At 35.3% G+C, this 21373-nt stretch overlaps 1 protein-coding gene across 1 annotated transcript; it reads left to right on the top strand.

Annotated features, from left to right (window-relative positions):
• The first annotated feature begins 7259 nt into the window (after nucleotides 1-7259).
• On the top strand, nucleotides 7260-20750 carry LOC143447001 (signal peptide peptidase-like 3). Its single transcript, XM_076946894.1, has 11 exons — nucleotides 7260-7556; nucleotides 8180-8257; nucleotides 8471-8535; nucleotides 9839-9961; nucleotides 13704-13782; nucleotides 13990-14102; nucleotides 14255-14433; nucleotides 16486-16571; nucleotides 18617-18822; nucleotides 20046-20155; nucleotides 20359-20750. The coding sequence occupies exons 1-11, from the start codon at nucleotides 7327-7329 to the stop codon at nucleotides 20422-20424; spliced, it is 1335 nt and encodes a 444-aa protein (XP_076803009.1). The 5' UTR covers nucleotides 7260-7326; the 3' UTR covers nucleotides 20425-20750.
• Nucleotides 20751-21373: the final 623 nt, after the last annotated feature.

A 21373-nucleotide genomic window follows, 5' to 3' on the forward strand; every position in this document is an offset into this window, starting at 1 on the left:
CGTTGGCAGATAACGTTCTGTATTCACCAGTAGAAAGTACATTTATTCATTCATTTTGAAGTTTTATTCTGTAACAGTGTCCTGTATAAAGCTACTAGCTAGACAGGGTTTTATATTGATTAATTATAATTATGGAAGTAATTCTTGAATAATGAGAACGTTCATTATTACATCACAATACAGGTCAACAATATTTCTATTCCTAGGGCTGGGAATTTAGCCAATGGTTACCATCGCAGCTGTTAAGTCACAATTGTTTATTGCACACGAAACTACTATTTATTCTGAAAAGTGTTGTATTAGCAGTTTTTGCCATGCTAGACCATAATGTTTATCAGAAATATTAAGTATACAAGCATTAAAATGGTCAACAGAGCAGTGAATTTTCCTGAATTGATGGATTACCACAAATTTTGCTCCAAATTCTCTCCTACATGCACATTTTTAGCTAATGGTTAACAAAACCAATAGTCGCTAAGAGTTTTTAACTTGCTAAATTTTCCCAGCCTGAATTATTGTGTGACCAAGTGCGATAGGTATGTAAGACATGAAGGTGGTTTTCTGCTTCAAAAGTGTAAATGATATTCCGAAGGGCCTGTTGTAGTATAGTAACAGTTCCATATTACAGCCTGCAAAAAATTAAATTTTTATATTAAATGTATTTTTGGATGTCCGTAGCATTCAAAATCTCGCCTCAAAACCGTGAAGGATCATACATGTAGTTTAAATTGTCTACTTAGGGATCAAACTCAACAAAATTTAGCAGCTTTTCTGATTGCCCTTCCTTAACAACAGGTTGAGCAACGCTTGATCAAAGCTTTTCTACTGATACAGCCAAAACAGTAGCTGACAGTTTTTAGACGTTTCAGTCAATATTAGAACTTTCCAAAATTTTTATAGATGTTGTTTAACAGCAGTTAACTAGTTTTCAAATATTTTTAAAACTAATTTCGTATATAATATTTTTTAATACCAAGCGTTATGGTGATGCTTCAGTTCTTGAAGGATGTACAAATTGACAAATGTAAGCAGTCAGCACTCTGAAAGTACTGTTGGTAATGGTACCGCGGTATTGACAGTTCCAGAATTACAAAAATGATTTGACAGTTCCAGAATTCAGTAGGCTACTATTTCAAAAAAGTAGTTTGGTCTTTTGTGTGCGGATTCGGTTGCAAGCATAGCTTTTGTTGATATAATGACCCTGATAAAGGTTACTTCAGGTCAAAAAATATGTGAACTCATTCTGCGACTTTTCTAGACATTTTTAGATTAGAAAAGAACAAATAGCGCTCAAAACCTTCAAGTAATCTTTTCAAAAGACCGACACCAACTTTTATTTCCTGAAAAAAGGTAGTTCAGTATCAGTACAGCAATTTTGTGCAACAACGGTCTCCGTAAAGCTATCAGTAGTAAAATGTACACCTGAGTCAAGCCAGCAGACATCTTCTGGCAAACATTTTTTTAAGGGGCACTATAAACAGGGTTGCCATACCGTCCTTATTTCTAAGATTTGTCCTTATTTTAAAGGTCCGTGTCTTAGAAAATATGTTTGTCCTTTTTTCTAAGAAATGTCCTTATTTTCACTTTCGTCCTTATTTTTAGGGCGGAGGTGGGCACTTTTGTCCTTATTTTGGGCATTTTGTCACCTTCACGATACCATTTTGTACCAAAGAGATACCAAAATTATGAACATGCAGATAGTGTCTTGTTTTTTTTTTTTTTTTTTTAGGAACATTTGTTGCTTTCTCTTGTTGTACACTGATTAAGGTGGTATTCCTCGTTCGTTCCTATTTAAACTTCCAGTGTTGAACGATGTCCAAAATCGCGGTCAAACGTCGTGAAAATATCAAAAATTAACCCCAAAACCCTATAGACGTTAATTAAGATCGTGTCTACCCGCACTAATCGGTGAGTTCTACAGCGGCAGACCACTTTCAACTTATCGAATATGAATTCAAGTTTAACGAGATAATGACTTGACTTCAGGTAGGGAACGATGCACAAAATCGCGATCAAACGTCGTAAAAAGATCGAAAATTGATCCAAAAAATTGAAAACGTTTTGTAAGTTCCATCCTAAAAGTCTATGCCGAAGCGAGGAAAGCGAATGGTAATATGCCAAGTCTCTTTAACTATTGCTTGCGCACTGGAGGTGTCAGTCCAGCTTCGGTTGTGCAAGCTAGACGTGTTGTTGGGGTTGTGGACTGTTGTTAATTAATTATTGCTTGATCGATTGTCCGCTAATCTGACTCCATTGATAGCGCATTCAGTAACCCCTGATAGCCTAGTTAAGCATCACAGTATCAGAACCAAACAGTCAATGTCTTGAATGATTAATTATTTATTATTGGTTCTCAACGTAATGATTACTGTTTCCAGAGCACAGAATAAAACTGCGATCAGTAGACTGTAAATAACAGACTCGCAATATCAGACTGACGCGTTAAGCGCTGTAGTACAAATGACGTAATTTGGAAGTTATGAAAACCGGGTCGCGTATGCTAAACATGACCAAAATATACCACAGCGCTTGTTGTTAAACACACGAAATAAAACAGTAATAACATCATAGTACAGTATCATCAGATCTGCACGAGAATTCGGTAGAAATAAAGGCTTATTACAACATTTAGCACACGCTTACAGCGATGACAAACCATGGGAAGCAGGAGTTACCAGTTATAAGTCCTTAGCTCGAATGGCATAGTGACAAAGAAGCAAGAGAAAGTCTGCAACTCAAACTGGTCTCCACCTTCAAATCTCCCATACAGCATTCATTTGTTCTCGTTGCCAAAAGAACTAGCGTAGTCCTACATCCAGACGCCTGGGGTTGTTTCCGACGGTTGGAGCGGCAATCGTACTCTATTGCGCAGCTAGACTCCATATCTTACGCTGTGCAGCCAATAGTCAGCAAGGTGCTGCCTCACCACAATCCGCGAGCCCCACAAGATGTGTGGGGCTTAGGAGAAAGTCAACAAGCAGATTGTTCACTGCGCATCAAGCAATAAAATGAAAACAACCTAATCTAACCAACCCAACCTGCCAAAGCGTGTAGGCCTATCTTCTCAAACGCCACACTATCAATTCTCGCGACTTCTTGCAACCTTTGTCTCCCGTATTCGCGCTTGGCGAGACCAACATCGAGCACCAGCTGTACATCCACAGCAAACTCAACCATCACTTTTGCCTCTACGGTCTCTTAGTCAACCGTCTTTTTCTGGACTTTCCGATAACGCACCACCCGCGACCGATTCCCCTTGTGGGGTTTCCTGGAGCTCCGCGATGGTATTTGTCCAGCTGAAAAAAAAGAAAAAGATTGACACATCATATCAAGTTAATCATGAAAATGTGCAATATGAACCCCGATACCATAGAAAAATTAGCAACGACCGTATCCAATCGCAGTGTGGCGGTCAAGGTGCCCCCACGCTGTGATTACTGCTGTCGGTGGTGTTTGCTCGCTATATACATACAAGGCGTATGTGTGTGTGCATACTCGTTCTTTGTGCAGACGAGTTCAACTATACAAATTGGTTTAAGAGTCTGGATTGTTCAAGTAACATACGCTCGTGCTCGTGGGGAGAAACGCAACCTTCCTTAAACTTCATCCGGAGTCATAACTTTCCGAGCTCCGAAGTAGCATCTCATAAAAACCTGAAAGAGAAACTTGCAGCAAGCCGAACCCAGAAAAAATACACCAGGAAAACTAAGGACCCAAATGTATTTATGGAATACACTTCTCTCACTTGTTTACAATTCTGTAAACCAAACATTGGCTTTCATTCCCATATGCGGAGCCACAAAATGAGACAAGGACGTAACGGTCTTTGCTTCGACAGACCACCACGTAAGTATTTGCCTTCACATAAATGCAATGAAATTGTTTTTTTCACTTGAGTTGTTCACGCATGTTCTGTAAATTCTCGGGGACCTGCATGTCTACTGTTTTAGATTATGATGCATTAATTACCGATGTGTATTTCAAAACTCCGCCGTGAGAATGGTCATTCAAGATTTGGGCGTTGAACTGGACAGACGCTGTTTCCATTTCGTTCTTGAGTTTTACTTTCCAGGTTAAGGTGTGCCTCCCATGTGGATTGTCTGTTACTGTATTCTTTACTGCTGCGATATTGTTCTCTTAAAAGTAAAAAAGAAGATTTGTATAATTAGCGCCTATAGGATTTTGGGGTTAATTTTTGACATTTTAACGACAGTTGATCGCGATTTTGGACATAATTCCCCACCGAAAGTTAAAATTAACCTTTATCACGTTAAACTTGAATTCATATTCGACAAGTTGAAAGTGGTCGTTCCTCACTGGAAGTTTAAGTTTAACTTTATGGTGCTCCTTAAAAAAAAGTCAAGCGAGCAGACAATGTTTGCCAGAAGGTGTCTGCTGGCCTGAGGCACGTCGGGTATCACTGTACTTTTATTCATTGGCATGTTTATCTGACGCCCTGCTGAAAGCAGACTTTCCATTTAGGGTTTAGACCAGTGATTCCCAAACTGTTTGCCTCAGCACACGCCGACACAGATTCTCACTATTTCTCAGGTGTGCAGGGAATCTTTTTGGAATTTTGGAAAAGAACTATATAAATACAGTCGAATCCGCTTAATTCGGACACCAGATAACCCGGACAACCGCTTTATTCGGCCAAAATGCTTGGGAACGGAACAAAAGTAAAAACTGAACGTAAAAAACTCCCGTTAATTCGGACAATTCTCCGCTTAATTCGGACACAGGTTCGCAATTCCTATCGTTAGGTTATGAAACAATAAACAGTACTTCGTTCGTTTTAACAGAACATGCAATTGCATTATGAGTGATTATGGTGAAACAATGACGATTGATGCAGTAACAATCGACAATGAACTCATATAAGGCCGTGCCAGCTTCATAGTCGCTTTTACTTGGTACAATTGCGTCTATCTTGTAGAACAGAATGGTACAGAAAAAGTGAAATTGCTCACTAAAGTAAACGAAGAAAAATTAAAGACGCTTCCATGACACAGTAATATACAGTATTTGTTGAATCATTTGGTATCGAAATACTGTACAATACAACTAACCTGAAGGTATAACTCTTGTGCGTTTTATGCGATCAGTGCCAATTACTGCAGTATAGCGCAGCTGTAATTCATTTTATAACGCAACAGTACAGTATTTTAAATGCGTTGTCTGCCTTTACTCATGACCTGAAACGAACAATTGATTTTCCGTAATTCGGACAAAGCCGTTTCTCCGCTTAATTTGGCCAAAAGTGAGCGGGACCAAAGTGTCCGAACTAAGCGGAGTCGACTGTATTTAAAATAAGGCATGCAGACAAATACAAGCGACTTAAAAGCGCTCTAACTGCTTCAATAGCTGATAAATAAGCACATTTCCATCCAATAAGCACATCCATCGCATTAACACGTGAATATAAATTTTTTTAAAGCAACTTTTCTTCTCTTTTAAGTGTGCCGAGAGCGTTTTATAATTTTTCTAGTGTGCCACAAGCTGAAAAAGTTTGGGAACCACTGGTTTAGACAGATCATAATCCAGTGTGACACTTGCACAAAACTCACCAGCGTGCATGCTGAAATTTTTCATCATCATGTCAATTTACTACACGATAAACAAACAATGTAAACTCTTAAATTAATTTTCACTTAGGAAAAATAGTAAATCGTTTTGAACTTGCAGGGAAATGTAATATATTGAGGAAATGTAAGAAGTTGAGGGAACATGTCAGCTAGGTCGTTATAAGCCAGTCTGCTGAGTATGGCAGTAGTGCACCAGAGATGTTATTCCAAAACCGAAGTGCACAGCATGGGACAAACCAGTGTCTCCAAAAAAAGGAGTCACTAACTTGTGCTCCCTGATTTCTATCATATTCTATTCCACTGATGAACAGCATTAAAGCAATTTTCATTTATCCGTTACTTGAACATACCACCTGCTCATCTGCTTAATTTTCGCTTTTTCAGTTCATGTTTTATGGACTTAACTAGTTATAGCTTTAGTGGCCGTACTATAGTTGCTACCAGCGATTATTATTAACATTATTTTTCTTGAGTATGTTTTAAGCCTTTTCGACTTCGTCGCTTTTTCCTGTTCATTGGCACGTGTTAGTAACAACTGGCTTGATTTTTCATCGCCACCACGCTTTTGACGAAAAATAAAATGATTGATAATTGATTGTATAGAACTGCACCTTGCCTGTCCAAACGTCGGGCAGCTTTGAGCCACAAGTCGCAGTGCAAACCAGCTGCTTTCTTGCTCACCGGAATTTTGTTTCTGCAAACCCAAAATCTTGCCGAAAACTACCATACTCTGCAGTCTGGGTTATAAAATACTAGTTGACATGTTTTCTTGATTTCCGATATTTTATTGCAAGTGCAAAATGACTTCCTACGTTTCTTTGTACGTTTAAAATGACTTCATGCATTTTAAGATCTTTTGTGATACATTTCCACAATATTGCTACGTTTCCTTGCATGTTCAAAACGATTTCCTACATTTTAAAATCTTAGCTGACATGTTTCCACAATTTCCTACATTCCATTGCTTATTCAAAACGATTTCTTACATTTTAAGATCCTAGATGACGCGTTTTGTGTATTTAATATATTATAATATTTGTGTATTGTTTGTGACATAGTAGAACGGATTCCTTCAACATTTAACATCTTGTAAAGAATAGAGAATAAAGAGCTGTCAGTTAAGAGAATTAAGCTTTTAATTAAGTTCAACATGGAGTGAAACACCACTTCTGTTTTGCTAGACTTCTCGTTTCTGAAAATAGAGGAGTTCAAAATTTGGTAAAAAGGCATAAGATTGTAAAAAACGCAATACTAACGTTATGTAATTGTTATCTAGTTAACTGACAAAATTTTATCTGGATATCAGATAGGTAAATTTGCCTCAGTTAATCGGTTAATCAACCCTAGTATCCACGAAACATTCTGAAATGATGTCAGATGTCAACATTTGTAACTCAAACTCAACATGGCTCTAACAAAATCGCAACATGCTGAACAGTTTTGAAATGTTAAGTGTGATCTTTACTTTGCGCGCACACCGTATGTTAAGCATATGTTGTTGTACCAAAGGCCGACCATTTTTTTAGACAACTTGCCACACCATTTAAGTAACCAAGGTATATATAATTGACGAAAAATTGTGATATGGCAGGGCACAGGTGTTTTTCTTAGTTCTTACTACTGATTTTTATCTTTTGAGTTAGCACTAATGTATAGTATAACCAATTCTTTATTGGTTTGTGTGTATTACCCAGATTTTTGTGACAAGTTTTTGAATTTATCTGTTAAAATTTACCATGTAATGCCAGTTAAATTTTGTGAACTAGATATGTTGTCTTGTTATGCACTCTCTGTCATTCTCTTATTTTTTGTCCCTTGTGAGGCACAAATTGGTGCATCTATTGGGGAATTGCGAAAGGGTTCTATACTGGAACCACAAGAAAATCTTCAACTCCAAGCAAAACTGTTAAACCAAAACAACATCAAAGCAATTCCTGTTTCTATATCATTTCCGAAAAAAGACTATCAATGGTGAGTTAATATTGTTGTATTTTTAAGCAACTTTTAATAGGTTATAGTTGTCAAGGCAACACTAACCAGAGCTGGGCAGTCACTCTGCGATAAAGAAAAAGCATCGTTCATGCTTTCACTCTCATGTAAAATGTTCGATTTGCTGCTCATGCTTGCACTCTTTTTAGCCATTAGAACTATTTTCAAAAACTAATCACATTCGTATGTCGCAAATTTGCATTGTAAAACATGTGTTTAACTGTACACAAGGGCATCTGCAGCTTCCTTTTTATCACAGTATAGTAGAACGTGCCTAAATGTTTTTTTACCAAGTTGAATTGTTTTTTGGAAAAAATATACGTTTTTGTTTCGACTGTAGTCAGGTATTTTGAAAGCAATGAAAAATGATTTTACAGGGTTAGGTAACTTTTCCTATAGACAAGGGCTTGTTTTAGAGTTGTGCTGTTCTAGAAATGTATGAAATAACACTGCTCAGTTACATTACAAACTCAAGAAATATGTGAAACTTGAGTCATACATGAGCAAGGAACAATTTTGGGAGTTGCATCCAATGATTTTAATTGGAAGTTTTGCTTTCTTTTTTTTTCCGACAGTGTTTTGAAAATAAATTGGGTTTATTACAGGGCTTTTTCTTTGATGGATTCCTCTCGAATTTCAACTTTTATCATTGCAATTTTGTTGGTTGTGTATGGGAGTTTTAGGTAAGTTTCATTATAGTTTTTGTAGAAGTAAAATGTGCTTTTCCAGTTTTTCAAATTCCCTCTGTGTTATGGTTTTATACAGCGGTTGGTAATGTTGTGGAATCTTTAATCACCTAAGATGTTATTGTGTTTATTGACATATGACGTTTAGTAGTAAGAGTTGGAATATACTGTGCTCGTATTCAAGCTTTATATAATCTAATGATTTTCTAGATCTTTAAACATGGATAACGAGAACTGCATACATGACAAAGCAAGTGAAGCATCTACTGAACTATGTAAGATGGGTTATGTAGCTGAATTACACAATATGCAATTTTTTCCGTATGGTCAAACTTCCTAATTAGGCACTCTTTCTTTTCAATTACAAGTTTGCTTGTGCATCAACTTGCAATAAGTCACACTTGGGTGGAAGATGGTACCTACCTACGCTTAGTAATAATAAAAGTTTTAAATTACAGCAACTACTTTTCGTGTGATTAGCAATTTGCACTGCGATTTTGTTGCGGACCAAAATCATCAAATTAGCCGCACTGGTCCCCAAAACATACGTGCTGAGTATAGATGTTAAAAAAACGATTCACTCGATTTGCTTCATGAGGCTCGTGCCAAATAAACGGAACAGACGATGCACAACTAAATACGATAACGTGCAACTGTACTTTATGATTATTCTCGGCACCTAACTAGCTTAGAAATTAATTAGTCACTCTGGTAAATTTGAGACTATTTTTGTTTATTATCTCGTAGGCCTAATGCTATTAAGTTGCAATGCGACATATGCTTCAAATTTTGAACCACTACTTTTTATTAATAATAAATATTTTGTTTGGTGAAGGTAAAATGTAAATATCGCAAGAAGTATTCTCTGCCCATATTAGAATGTCGTGCCTTTAATATCAAGCTGAATTATCTGCTTCTTTGAGTTTCTTGGTATATGGCCTTTTCCAACTTGTTCTCTATCGAATTAACTCATTCATGAGCCCAACAATCTAATCAAATTGCATTGCAATAAAATGAATGAATACAGCAATAGACTAAGACGATGTTTTTGACAGCAAAGACACGTAAGCCACAACATATTCCAAAAAAATAGAATCGTCAATATTAAGTAGCATTACGAATAGTTGATTGCTGCAAAACGTTGCAAAGAAAATAAATAAACAACATCACACGAGTAATTGGACTAGTTCAAATTAAAACCTTCGTTGCCAACTCTCATCTATTTATAGACTTAATGTCACCGAGCACTCGTGTCACTGAAGCGAACTGATAATGTTTTAAATGTGATCGAATACTAAGTCCCTTCATTAGTAAATGACATAAAAACAAATCACTACGATGTTTACAGTACAATGAAAGATTTTTCAATTTACTTCTAAAAAAACTATCACTATTTTTGCCCTGGTACTTTCAGTTAATGAAACTTTAAGCATGTACACTTATGTTAGGTTGGTGGGTTAGATTTTCCTCTACAATTTTGTTTTGCTTTGTTGTTTGTATTGCATTTGACACTGTTCTAAAAACTATCATTCCTTTAACAATCCTAGGTTTTTAATATTTAAATTACTTTTTTTGCAGCAACCTTCCAAACTATTGACACAACTCAAGCAGTTTGTTTGCCTGTTTGTGCATCGCTTTCCCTTCTTATTATGTTTTTCTTTTTTGACTCAATGCAAGTTGTCTTTGCTGTGTGCACAGCAGGTAAGTTTTGTTTCCTGGTGTGAATTATGTTTTCGTGAAAAATCCTCAACATTTTTTTTATGTTTTAATGTTACAGTTTTGACACAATTTATGTATAAGCCGTTTGTTTACATACCAAAAAGATTAGATGTTTAATGTACGGAGAGACAGTTTTTTTTTGGAATTAACTCAGAATAGTAAAACCGAATCCAGAATAGCGCGTCTTATTCAAACTTCTTTTTGTTAACAATATTTAATTATATTTGTTTTTCAAACTATGATGTATGCAAAATTAATGTGAAGCTGGCATTTTTAGTCTTGTCGTTTGTCAACTGAAAACATGCCCTTGGAGTAAAATGAAATTTGAAACTAGTTAAATTGACATTCTCATCAATCGTAACTCAACTGATGATTTTATTGCTTATTTTGAAATCCTGTCTATTTTGACTTGATAATTTGCCTGCCTGACGCAAAATTGTGGTAAAAAATATGGTTGCATACTATGTTGAATGTTTTTTTATTTGAACACTTTTCTTGTTCAAATAATAGTCAAACTTGCAGTTCTGATGCTAATGCACATTGCACGGTAAGTTTTTCATAAATTTATCAGGCAAAATGATAGCATAGACCAAGGCTACTCAACTATTTTTAGCACAGGTCCAGTTACAAAAGTTCAAAATTTGCTTATAGCTGTCCGTTATAACTCTCATGAAATAATTTACAGTCATACAAATGCATTAAAATATGGTATATAAAATAATATAATTCTCTGGATGGGTATTAATTTAGTTTTAAAATCCCTGGATTTTAAAATATTAAATTCTCTGGATTTCTTTAACACAACACATGAAATACAGTATATACAAAATCCGGTAAAGCGGTATTAGCAAAAGCATTAAGCGAAATTTGTTTATTAGTCTATTAGTCACAGCTAGTGAAGAGAATTGGCATTTCTTATTTCTTGCTCTTTTTAAAATCTGGTTCCAAAGTAGTGAGAGCGAGTCGAAGCCAGTGGTGAAAGTTTTCATTGGTCATACAGATGCGAAATTTATTCTTTATGAAGTTCATATTTAAAACGCTGACTTGCAGCTATGCATTGTGACATCAACAAGGCTTGTTTGAAATTGTGCTAATGTCTGCTGTTTTTTTGTTTTTGAAAATCAACGATAATTATAATTGATTTGGTTTTGTTAAAAAACTTGTGTCCTTTATGAAGTCACAAATATCATTGTGACTTCATAAAGTTTCTTTATGGGTTGCAATTAGCGCCTTGCTGATGATGGGCTTTACCCAGAAACAGTGCTGTCGAAGGCTACATCTCCTTAGTGGTTTTGTATTAAACTTGTATAAACATTATTTTATCAACAAAAGATGGTGCAAAACGCCGGCTGCCCCGATTGACAAACGACCTATTAACAAAAACCGCTAGAAGACTAGTTTGTACTACCTTTTACACAATCGCTGATTAATTGAATAAGCAGGAATAACAAAACTATTGATAAACAATTTCATTTGCGTAAATACTGAGACAGATTAGGTCCGGATTCAACACTGAAAAGGTCCGCATTCGGACTGCGGTCCAGTTGAGTAGCCCTGTCATAGACAATGAATGTAAAGTTTCCTGAAACAACAGCACACTCGTCTTGAACTCATTCTTATTGATGATTGACTGAATAGAAAAAAAACTTTGGACGACCAGCAGATGATAGTTACTTGATAGCAACTACATCTGCATCAAATTTGGCAATGCTTTGGTGAGAGTGTTTGTTGTGGAATAAACTTTGGTAATTTATCTTGAGAACTATGGCCCCAAACGTTTGACGTGGCTGAAAAATTTCTATGTCATCTGCTGGCTTAACCTAAGATCTGGCACTTAGGCAACCATAACTGCACTGATAAAATCGTAAAAAGCCTACCGATGATCCCAGAAATTGCTGCCCAATGTCACTACAGCGTATCCTATTCAAAATTATGGACATGCCCTTCCTTGCCAGACTTGGACCTGTGGTCATCATCAAAAGTAAATCATTCCGGTATAGCTATACTGATGACTTGGCATTACTCTCCTTGGCCACAAGAGCTGACATGCTAGAGGCAACACTCTGGACTGATATGGCCCTAATTTTGGATTTCCTGAAATTGTAGGGACTTAGACTAAGCCTAACGAAGACCACCTCTGCACCCTTTCTTTTAAACAGAACCACTTCTACACAATCTGTGTCCTAAATACTTAGGATTGACACTTGACCAACAGCTTACATTCAAGAACCATAGAAGCTCTCCATGCCAAACTATCAGCACAAAAAAACTACTGAGCTGCCTGGCTGCATTGCTCTGGGGTGATAACCCCTCAACACTCCATACAAGTGCACTTACAATATAATGACTGTTTGCCGTACCACCAAGGTAAACGTCGCCCTCAACGATACTATGAGAATAATCAACAGATGACTTGCCCTTTCGCCCACAGAATTCCTACCAGTACTGTCAGATATCGCCCAGGCCAGACTGTGCAGAGAAAAGCTTGTATACCACCATACACAACCAGCCGTATCAAGCGATGGTTATCCCCCAAATCGGTGGTTCTAGAGATGCAAATTCTATGCCACAACGGCTAAATTCTCACCATCCCTTTTTCCGCTCTGATGCTGTCCTTCACTTCGCTATGGCTCCAACTTGAATTAAATCCGTTGTGGCTTGAATTTTTCCACACGTTTTTAGAAACTAAAATTTGTTTAAGGACCAGTAAATCTTTTAGTAAGTACTACGAAAACGAAACAAGTGAGTAAACAACTTTTTACCTGACTCGAACAAGGAGAGCAATTCTCTGCTCGCCTGCCACAATTTTCATAGCCAGGTCTGCTTAAACCACATAGATTTATAGTATCTATCAAATCAGATATTTTCAAAACATCAGATGTGATGTGAAAACATCGAAGCTGGCCAAGCGGTCCCAGTTGTAGATCAGGGATGGGCCACATTGGTAATTAAAGTTTACAGGCAAACCAGTTCAAAAAAGTTGATGACGTCATATTTATTTGTAACATCATTTGGTTCCATACCTGTGTTTCTCATTTAGGAAAGATTTTCATTGGTAGTTTAAAACAAACTATAATTAATTATTCAGTTCATAAGCTACTTTTCCTGTAAGTGCACTAAATTATTTGTGGGATGCTTAAAACTATTATTGACATACCAACCAGCATAAAGGTATTTGTTTGTACATGCTGATATAAAATGACTTTTCGTTAATGGTACCTTAAAAATTAGATTGTAGAAATTTGATTGCATATTTGAATGCAAATGGCTGATGGCGTAGCGATATTATCTAAGTTAGCAGTTCTTAACCAGGTGGAAATTTTACGCATTACATGTATATAACATTTGTCGTAGTTCGGATTAGCGGTTGTTTTTTCTGTTGAGTTGACATATTCGTTTCTAAATTGCCGTGTTGGATTTAAACAGCAAGGTTTCCGGTTTAATGAGATAAAATGCAAATAGTGTTTTAATCGTACTCATACTAGTTAATTTTAAACTTTTGATCAAAAAGGATGTACAAATAAAATGTAAGTTAGTTGATTTAACTTAGCTCCAAACTTATTCCTTGGTCATGTTTTCGTGATTGTTTGCCACCAATTTTACTAACTTCAGAAAAATTGTAAGATTTTGTTTAAATGAGTATTTACTGTACCATATACTACCGTAGAAAATTTAATATATATATTTTTTTTATTGTCTGTTTTTAATATGTTATTTTGTGCAGTTTTAGCAGCCTCTGCATTTGCCTATTTACTTTTACCTATGTGCCAGTATCTACTCCGTCCATGTTCTATTACGAACAAGTAAGTAAATCAGTTACTATGGCATCATGGTGTTAATGGTGTTGGACTTAGTAATGAAATGTTAATGCAACTTAATATCTTTCTGTTTTGATTCCATATAGTAAGATAAGTTCGGAAGATAGTAAGATAAGTTGACTTCTATACCTAATTGTATGTCTAAATATGACCTTATTCCCTGCAAAACATGCTAAGTTATATACAAAATAGGATTTCATTTGGATGTTGTGGTCGATGCACACCAGCGGAGCTACTGTCTCTTGTTCTGTCGATTTTATTTGTGTCGGTGTGGGTTTTTACAGGCCATTGGCTTTTAATGGATGGTATGTAGGAATTGCAATCAAAACTGTAACTCTTTTAATTATTTTCTAACATTTCCAGTGGTTAAAACATTTTTTTCCATAATTATATATAATATAATCCCTTAAGCTTCATTCATATATATACATAGTTTTATTTATCTTTGTCATTTCAGCTTTGAGCATGGGTTTGTGTGTCTCAATGATAGCCCTTCTACGATTACCCAGCTTGAAAGTATCTTGCCTGCTGCTAACTGGACTTTTGATTTATGATGTATTTTGGGTGTTTTTCTCATCGTACATTTTCAATGCTAATGTGATGGTGCAGGTTGCCACAGCTCAGGCAGATAATCCTGTAAGTGTGGTGTATGGTCACATTTTACATTTATGTTTTTTATCTGTAGACATTAGGCAAAGACATTGTGTGAAATAAAAAACACATGGGTTTCTGAGAATATGAATATGTAATCGTTCAAAATCTAAAATTCATTTTAATAGCAAATCATAGAATGACCTTTTCTCCGCTTTTACAAAATTACATAAACTTAACAATTTAACTCCATCATCTAAAAAATCAATTCTACTGATAAAAACCCAGTTTTTTCCTGCTTTGTTACTGAATGTGAAAATGAAAGGATCCACTAGAAACCAGGAGAGTGTAAGATTAGTGCAAAAGCAAATTTATGTAATGTCCAAAAGCACTTGTAGTTGTTGTTGTCAAAGTAATCACCAGTGGTTGTCAAAGTAATCATGGAAGCTACTTGAGTAGAAGTATTGTTACTTCCGAAAAAATCTAATCCACTGCAAGTAGAAGTATTGCTGTTGAATTAAAACTACTGTACTGTGTGAAGTTCAAAGTAGACTATTTTAAACTACTTGAAAGTAAAAAGTAGTTATGAGGCTGTGAAAGCACAAATTTCTAAGAGCTTGCTAGAAACAATACAACTGCACAGAAATACATAGATTCATAAAGCTAAGTAGTTACAGACATACTTTTGTCCTCCGTTAGAGCATTGTTACATGAAATATCAGTATGTAAAAATCATGTTGTAGACTGTAAATAAATGCTTTTGTAGATGTGATTGGTAATGAGAATTACTACAAATTATCTTCAAACTAAAACATTGACTACTTTTTACTTCAGCATATGGTAAAACGTCTCAAGTACGTTACTTTGGCCTAAACACTACTTTAGTAAGTAAGTAGGAAAAAGTGATACATACAGTAGAAAAGTGGTACATTTTTTGCTGTTGCATGTTTTATCCATAAAAATGTACTTTTTTATTGCCACTCTAACCAAAGTTTCCTGTCAGTTTCAAAATTGTGTAATTGTGATTTCAAAATTGTGAGATTATCTTTTTGTTGACCAACATCACGCCACGCATATTTTGCGTCACATCGCTCTTTCAGGAAGAGGAAAATCAGCAAAATGTTTGTTGCAATACAGGAATTGATTTAGTAATATTTTTATGAGTTTTGTATTGAATGAGAGGTTACGCATAGTTAGCAAGTAACAATTGGTGATTAATTGGGGCATAGAAAAGATTGAGTGATTTATAAGTTTAGATGTTAAATACAAATAAGCTACAGATTGTTTATTTCTTGTCTTGACATAATATATATAAAGTTTGGAGTTCTTAGTAATGTTTCAGTCAGTGAACCTTTTTGCAGCCTTTATGTGGCTGACCACGGAATGCAATTTTTTGTGTCACCGTCTCTAACATCATCTTTTATTACTCAGTTAAAGATACTTCCATAAACCATGTTTAAAATACGGTGCTGAGAGTTACAAAATAAATCGTTTAGAACATACTTTGTAAGACAAAGATACCGGAACTGCAAAAGTCAGATACTCATACCAGCAAGAGTTGTATCATGACCACATGAAGTTTACAATTGCTTAGATAATTTCATTAAAAGACAAACTTTGCAGAAGCATAGACTCATAGGCGTCATTGCAAAAAATATCCAGGCAGTGTCAATCTGAATATTTTCCAGACAGTCTGAGGATAAAGATTATGATGCTGTACCAGTGCTTGATTTGGACAGAATTCCAGAGAGTGCAAGTTTTTTCCGGGCAGTGCGTCTGTCTGCACTATACGCAACGACGCCTGTGAATACAGTATTGAAGTACGATATAGTAGTTAGTACTACACCTTTTCTATATTAGACTAATAGACTGCATGCACTGTTGGTTTCCTAGTGATTGAAATTGTATCCAGAGTTTAAGTTTAGTTCTCTCAGAGTTTAAATTGTATCCAAATAGTGTTTGATATTGTGATATTCATATTGGATATATACAGCTATGGTATAGTACTAATATATGATTACCATCTACAGTATATGTATAACTAGTTCTCAGTAAAGCAATATGAATGTATACTTAAATCCCATTCATATCACATAGGTTGGAGTACTGGCTAGAAAGTTGAATATTGGAAGTGGAAAGGATGCACCGCAATTGTCTCTTCCTGGAAAGCTAGTTTTTCCAAGGTGAGCTTACTTAAATAAAACAAGGCACTGTTGTTGCATTCTGTGGTAAACAATGTTAACCATTCTTTAGCGATCTTCACATTATACTTATAGTCCATGTGTTAGATAAAGAGTAGTTTTTACTAAGCTCAAAATTCGGAATCAAAGAATAAAAAGCTGAGATAATGATTACAGCTTATTTATTGTATATTCATTCAATTGTATGATACTGATTTGAAATCTGTAATCATGTATGAATGGAAATTAAATGTACTGTAAAGATGTGTAACATTTCAACTAGTGGTAGTGGAAAGAAGTTTAGTGGTGCTAAGTGCTGCAAGAAATTGACCATATTTACAAAACTTATGAAATTGCCTTATTATTACATTTAACCTACTACTAAGAGCAACTTTTTTTGCGTCATGAAATCCCTGGTATACTTTTGGAAATGTAATGGACATCCCCACACCTGTTAATAAAAGTTTTTTTTTTTTAAACTAATATGAACAACAAATTTTTCAAATAAATAACGGAAATCATGTCATCTTTTTAAAATAATGCAAAACAATACTGAACTGTAACTAAACATACACTAGCAAGTAAGTGAAACCAACAGTGCTTAGTTGCATTCCCAATAGCAAAAAATTACATTAGCCAACATTATTTTTTGTTTCCATCGGATTTTCATTTCAATGAAAACATGGCATGACAATATTTGTTTGCCGATAGATGATGCCGATTATAAATATTCCATTTCTTAAACTCACTACAATTAACGCACAAACAATTTCACAATTCAGAAGAGGAATGTTTTGTCGTGTTAAAAAGGTTTTAACTGACAAGACCAAACCTACAATTTACAATTACTGATTTTCTGTTTTTGTACTGCTTATATTCAAGGGCGCTTTATACAGTAACTTCTCAACTTACGAACATCCGACTAACGAACATTCGTAGATACGATTGTTCAGTTTCGTATTTAGGCCTACCCATTACAATTTTAATCGCAGGCACTGCGTACAGTATTAAACGTCCAATCATCGAGATGAAACTCATTCATAATGCTTATTGATGCATAAAAGATACTCTCGTCCTGGCATGACCCTACAGGTTAGAGAACAATAATGCGAGAGCTTAATACGCGATGCATGAAATGCTGTTTGAGTTTAATGACTTTCCAAGTACATATCTAATGGCCTTAGCCAGTAAGGCAATTAGAAGGATGCCGGTACAACACAAGATTAAAGGGAACAGAAATTAAAGAACATAATGTAATAATTTATGGGCATTTAAAGTCGAGCATGCTGTTTCCCTTATTAGGTAGTGTAATAGTTAGGGAGGCGATGGCGAGGCTACTCATGTAAATACAATGACCATTGCGTTTTGTGGTTTTATTTTATTTTTGTGTCTTTAAAATAAGAAAACAACTTAAGTAACATGTTACATATGTGATGCACGAATGTTTGGTAGACATATATAGTATAACACTGTACACCAATTAACAGTACGGTACCAACTAATGAACAACTGTTCGGAATGTAACTCATTCGTTACTTGAGGAGTTACTGTAGAGGAAATATGATTTGTAATATTGGTTTGAACCCTTGAGACGTAGTTTAAGTTCAGAACATGTTTCTGGTTCCTAGCGGAACAATTGATATTTCTTTAAGGCACTGGGGATCAGGATCAGTAACACTCGTTTAAAATAATCATTAATGTCATGGTTAAAGCCTTGGTAGCGAAACAGCAGTAACAAGAATCGAGTCGACAGCAGATGACAATCTGCTTTTCTCAAAAAAAATCAATTTTGCCAGTTTATGTAGTTACTATGCTGTATTTCACTAGGTTTGCATATTATGTTTTGTTATAGATATTGGTTATACGTATGTATATAAGCCATATTGTGTGGTGTTTTATTACAACTTTTTTTTTTCTGCAAGTTTGTTGTTTATTTTAATATTAAGGGCAGTATATAAGATGCATATGGCATATGAGTATATCTTTATCTCTCTTGATATATTGCTTTATTTTACCCTGACCAGCATTGTTTGTTGTTGATTGTGTAGTTTGGATTCAAGCTTTGGCGCAGGACATTTTTCAATGCTTGGATTAGGTGACATAGTTATGCCAGGTTTACTTTTGTGTTTTGTGTTGCGGTATGACAATTACAAAAAGAAAAAATTGGAAGGAGATTTATATACTCCCAGTTCTCCATCAAATCTAATTTACAGAGTGAGATATTTCCATTGCACATTAATTGGATATTTTATTGGTAAGTGTTGTTGGCTTTGTTGAAAGTTTATAGTAAATAGATAAAAGTCTGAACTTTGAAGCATGTTTATTATTACAGTGCATGCTTGTTAACTCAATGTTTAACACACTGATTAATTGCCTTGAGTTAGTTGTAGAATTGTCGGTAGCCGATAGATGTTCATGAAAACAATTGGATGCCGTTTTAGCAATTAACAATTTTACCCACATTTATTTTACAACTTAACCTACATTTTTGTTTTTAACCTTTTTGGTAGATTTACTGTCTTTTTTAAACAGGCATGGCAATAATGGAACTTGTTCAGAACACTGTTTAAGTTTCTTCAACTAAGCAGTGTGATCACTTGTCTTGCAGGCAAAAATGGTTATTTCATTGAAATGAGTTAATTATAAAACAAGAACAGTTACCAATGAAGTATAAAACAACAAGAACAGAGCTACTGTAAGTTAAAAAAAATAACAGATTAGAGCAGGAGTTCTCAACTTTTTCCTTCGAGGGCCAAATAGCGTTATCATAATTCTCGGAGGGCCATATACAACTTATCAGTACAGAAATAAAAAATTCATTTTTACACGAAAAGCAGTTTATTTCAAGCTATATTTTAATTTTAAGCAATATACCAAATTCTTGGAAATGTGCGATAGTGGAAAAAATATGACCTACTGTGTGAAATTTTTTTCCAAAATGGCGGTAGTGGTTATTATCCTCGCGGGCTGGATGAAACTTGACGGCAGGCCGAGGGTTGGATCCTGGATTAGAGTAACATAGAATTAAAATATATTAGAACAACATAATTTTACCATTACAATGAAACAATCAACAGTAAGATATGAACAAATCAGGAACGTTAGAGCAGATAAGCACTGTGAAAGAACTGCCTTTAAACAGCTTCTTGAAGCAGTTCAAGCTTTCTGCGTCACATACAGCATTTTACATGCATTTTATTAGACGAATAGCCAGGACTGATGAAAATACCTTTATTTATCCGAAATTTTCATTTAAGCTAAATTAATGAACTTCCACTGACCACTATATAATGACAGTCTGAGTTAAAAATAAAGGCGAGTAAACCAGAAATAGTTTTTTGGTACCGCCCTATTCTTATTCAAATATATGTTTCAATAGGTTGTCAGAAAAGTAATTTCTTCTTAGTAATACAGGTTACTTCTTCCAAACATAAAATAATAATATAATTAATCAGCTGATCTATTATAAAATTTTAGGTCTTGTTACTGCAACAATTGCTTCAGAGATAAATAGTTCGGCACAACCTGCTTTACTCTACTTGGTACCGTTTACACTGCTACCGCTAGTGACAATGGCATACATAAAAGTAAGTAGGCTGACTACAAAGATGTCCAATGTATAAAAATCTACTTTATTTGTAGAAGTTGTACATGATAATAAATATGCTATGCTAAATACCCTTCAGCAATTCAATATTGTGTCATTGTTTAATCTACCAATTATGATATGTTAACGTTTTCTGAAAGAATGTTCATACAACCAAGCTGAAAAGCAAATGTTTCAATACAGGGAGATTTGAAGCAGATGTGGAATGCACCTTTTAAAGCAGTTACACAGCGCTTTATGGATGTTTGACGTTATGTGATAGTATTTTCTTGTTGTGGTTATGGCATCATGCTGTTGTTTTTTTCAAATGTGTCATTTAGGTCATTGAGTTTTCTTAAATGACGTCAATAACGTTTAAAAGGTATTTGTGAGTACTAGCACTGTACTTTGCTGTTGGGTCTAATGTGTACGGCACCGGTAGGATTATATTTTGTACTACTTCTACTGACATTGTTTTCGTGTTACATCACCGTCACCGCCAGAAGGTTAATTTGTATGCATTTAAGTAGTTTGTGTACTTTTTTATTTTACTATGTGACTTTATTTCGAATGAAATGAAAACGATTTGCCTGGTTTTCAAACGCATTGTTTTTGTTAGGACAATTTACGGCAGTTACTTTCAAACAGTGGCGTAGCCAGAAAAAAATTTGGGGGGCGGCAAGTATTTGATGAGTTCAAGGGAACGATACGATACAATACAAATACATACCCAAATTTTATTATATTTTCAACAAAAGGCTCAACTTCGGAATCCAAACTTTGAAAATTTGGGGGGAGGGGCATGGCCCCTTTCCCCCCCCCTGGCTATGCCTAAGCTTTCAAACATTACGTTAGAAGTAAAATCTTCAACACCGTAAATATTTTTAAATTGTTTTAACATCGTCTAACAGCTGAAAAGCAACGGCGGTATTCCTGTGTCTTTACTTGATTTTCATCTTCGTTATGTTGTTAAAATTTCGTTCTTTGTGATGAAGGTTTGGGGAGAATGTTAAAATTAGGCAAATGTAACTCCAGATCTAAAAGGAATGGCATATTGGCGTAACTACACTATGGCTATCTTAGGCAGATGCCTAAGGGCCCATTACAAATAATACATTAGGCCATACGTCCGGATTTCCCCGGACATGTCCGGAATTTTAGTGTTCAAACTGCGTCCGGGGGGAAATGCTAAAATATGCTTAAATGTCCGGAATTTTTT

The sequence above is a fragment of the Clavelina lepadiformis genome, chromosome 2 (assembly GCF_947623445.1).
Source record: "Clavelina lepadiformis chromosome 2, kaClaLepa1.1, whole genome shotgun sequence".
NCBI classification, from domain to species: domain Eukaryota; kingdom Metazoa; phylum Chordata; class Ascidiacea; order Aplousobranchia; family Clavelinidae; genus Clavelina; species Clavelina lepadiformis.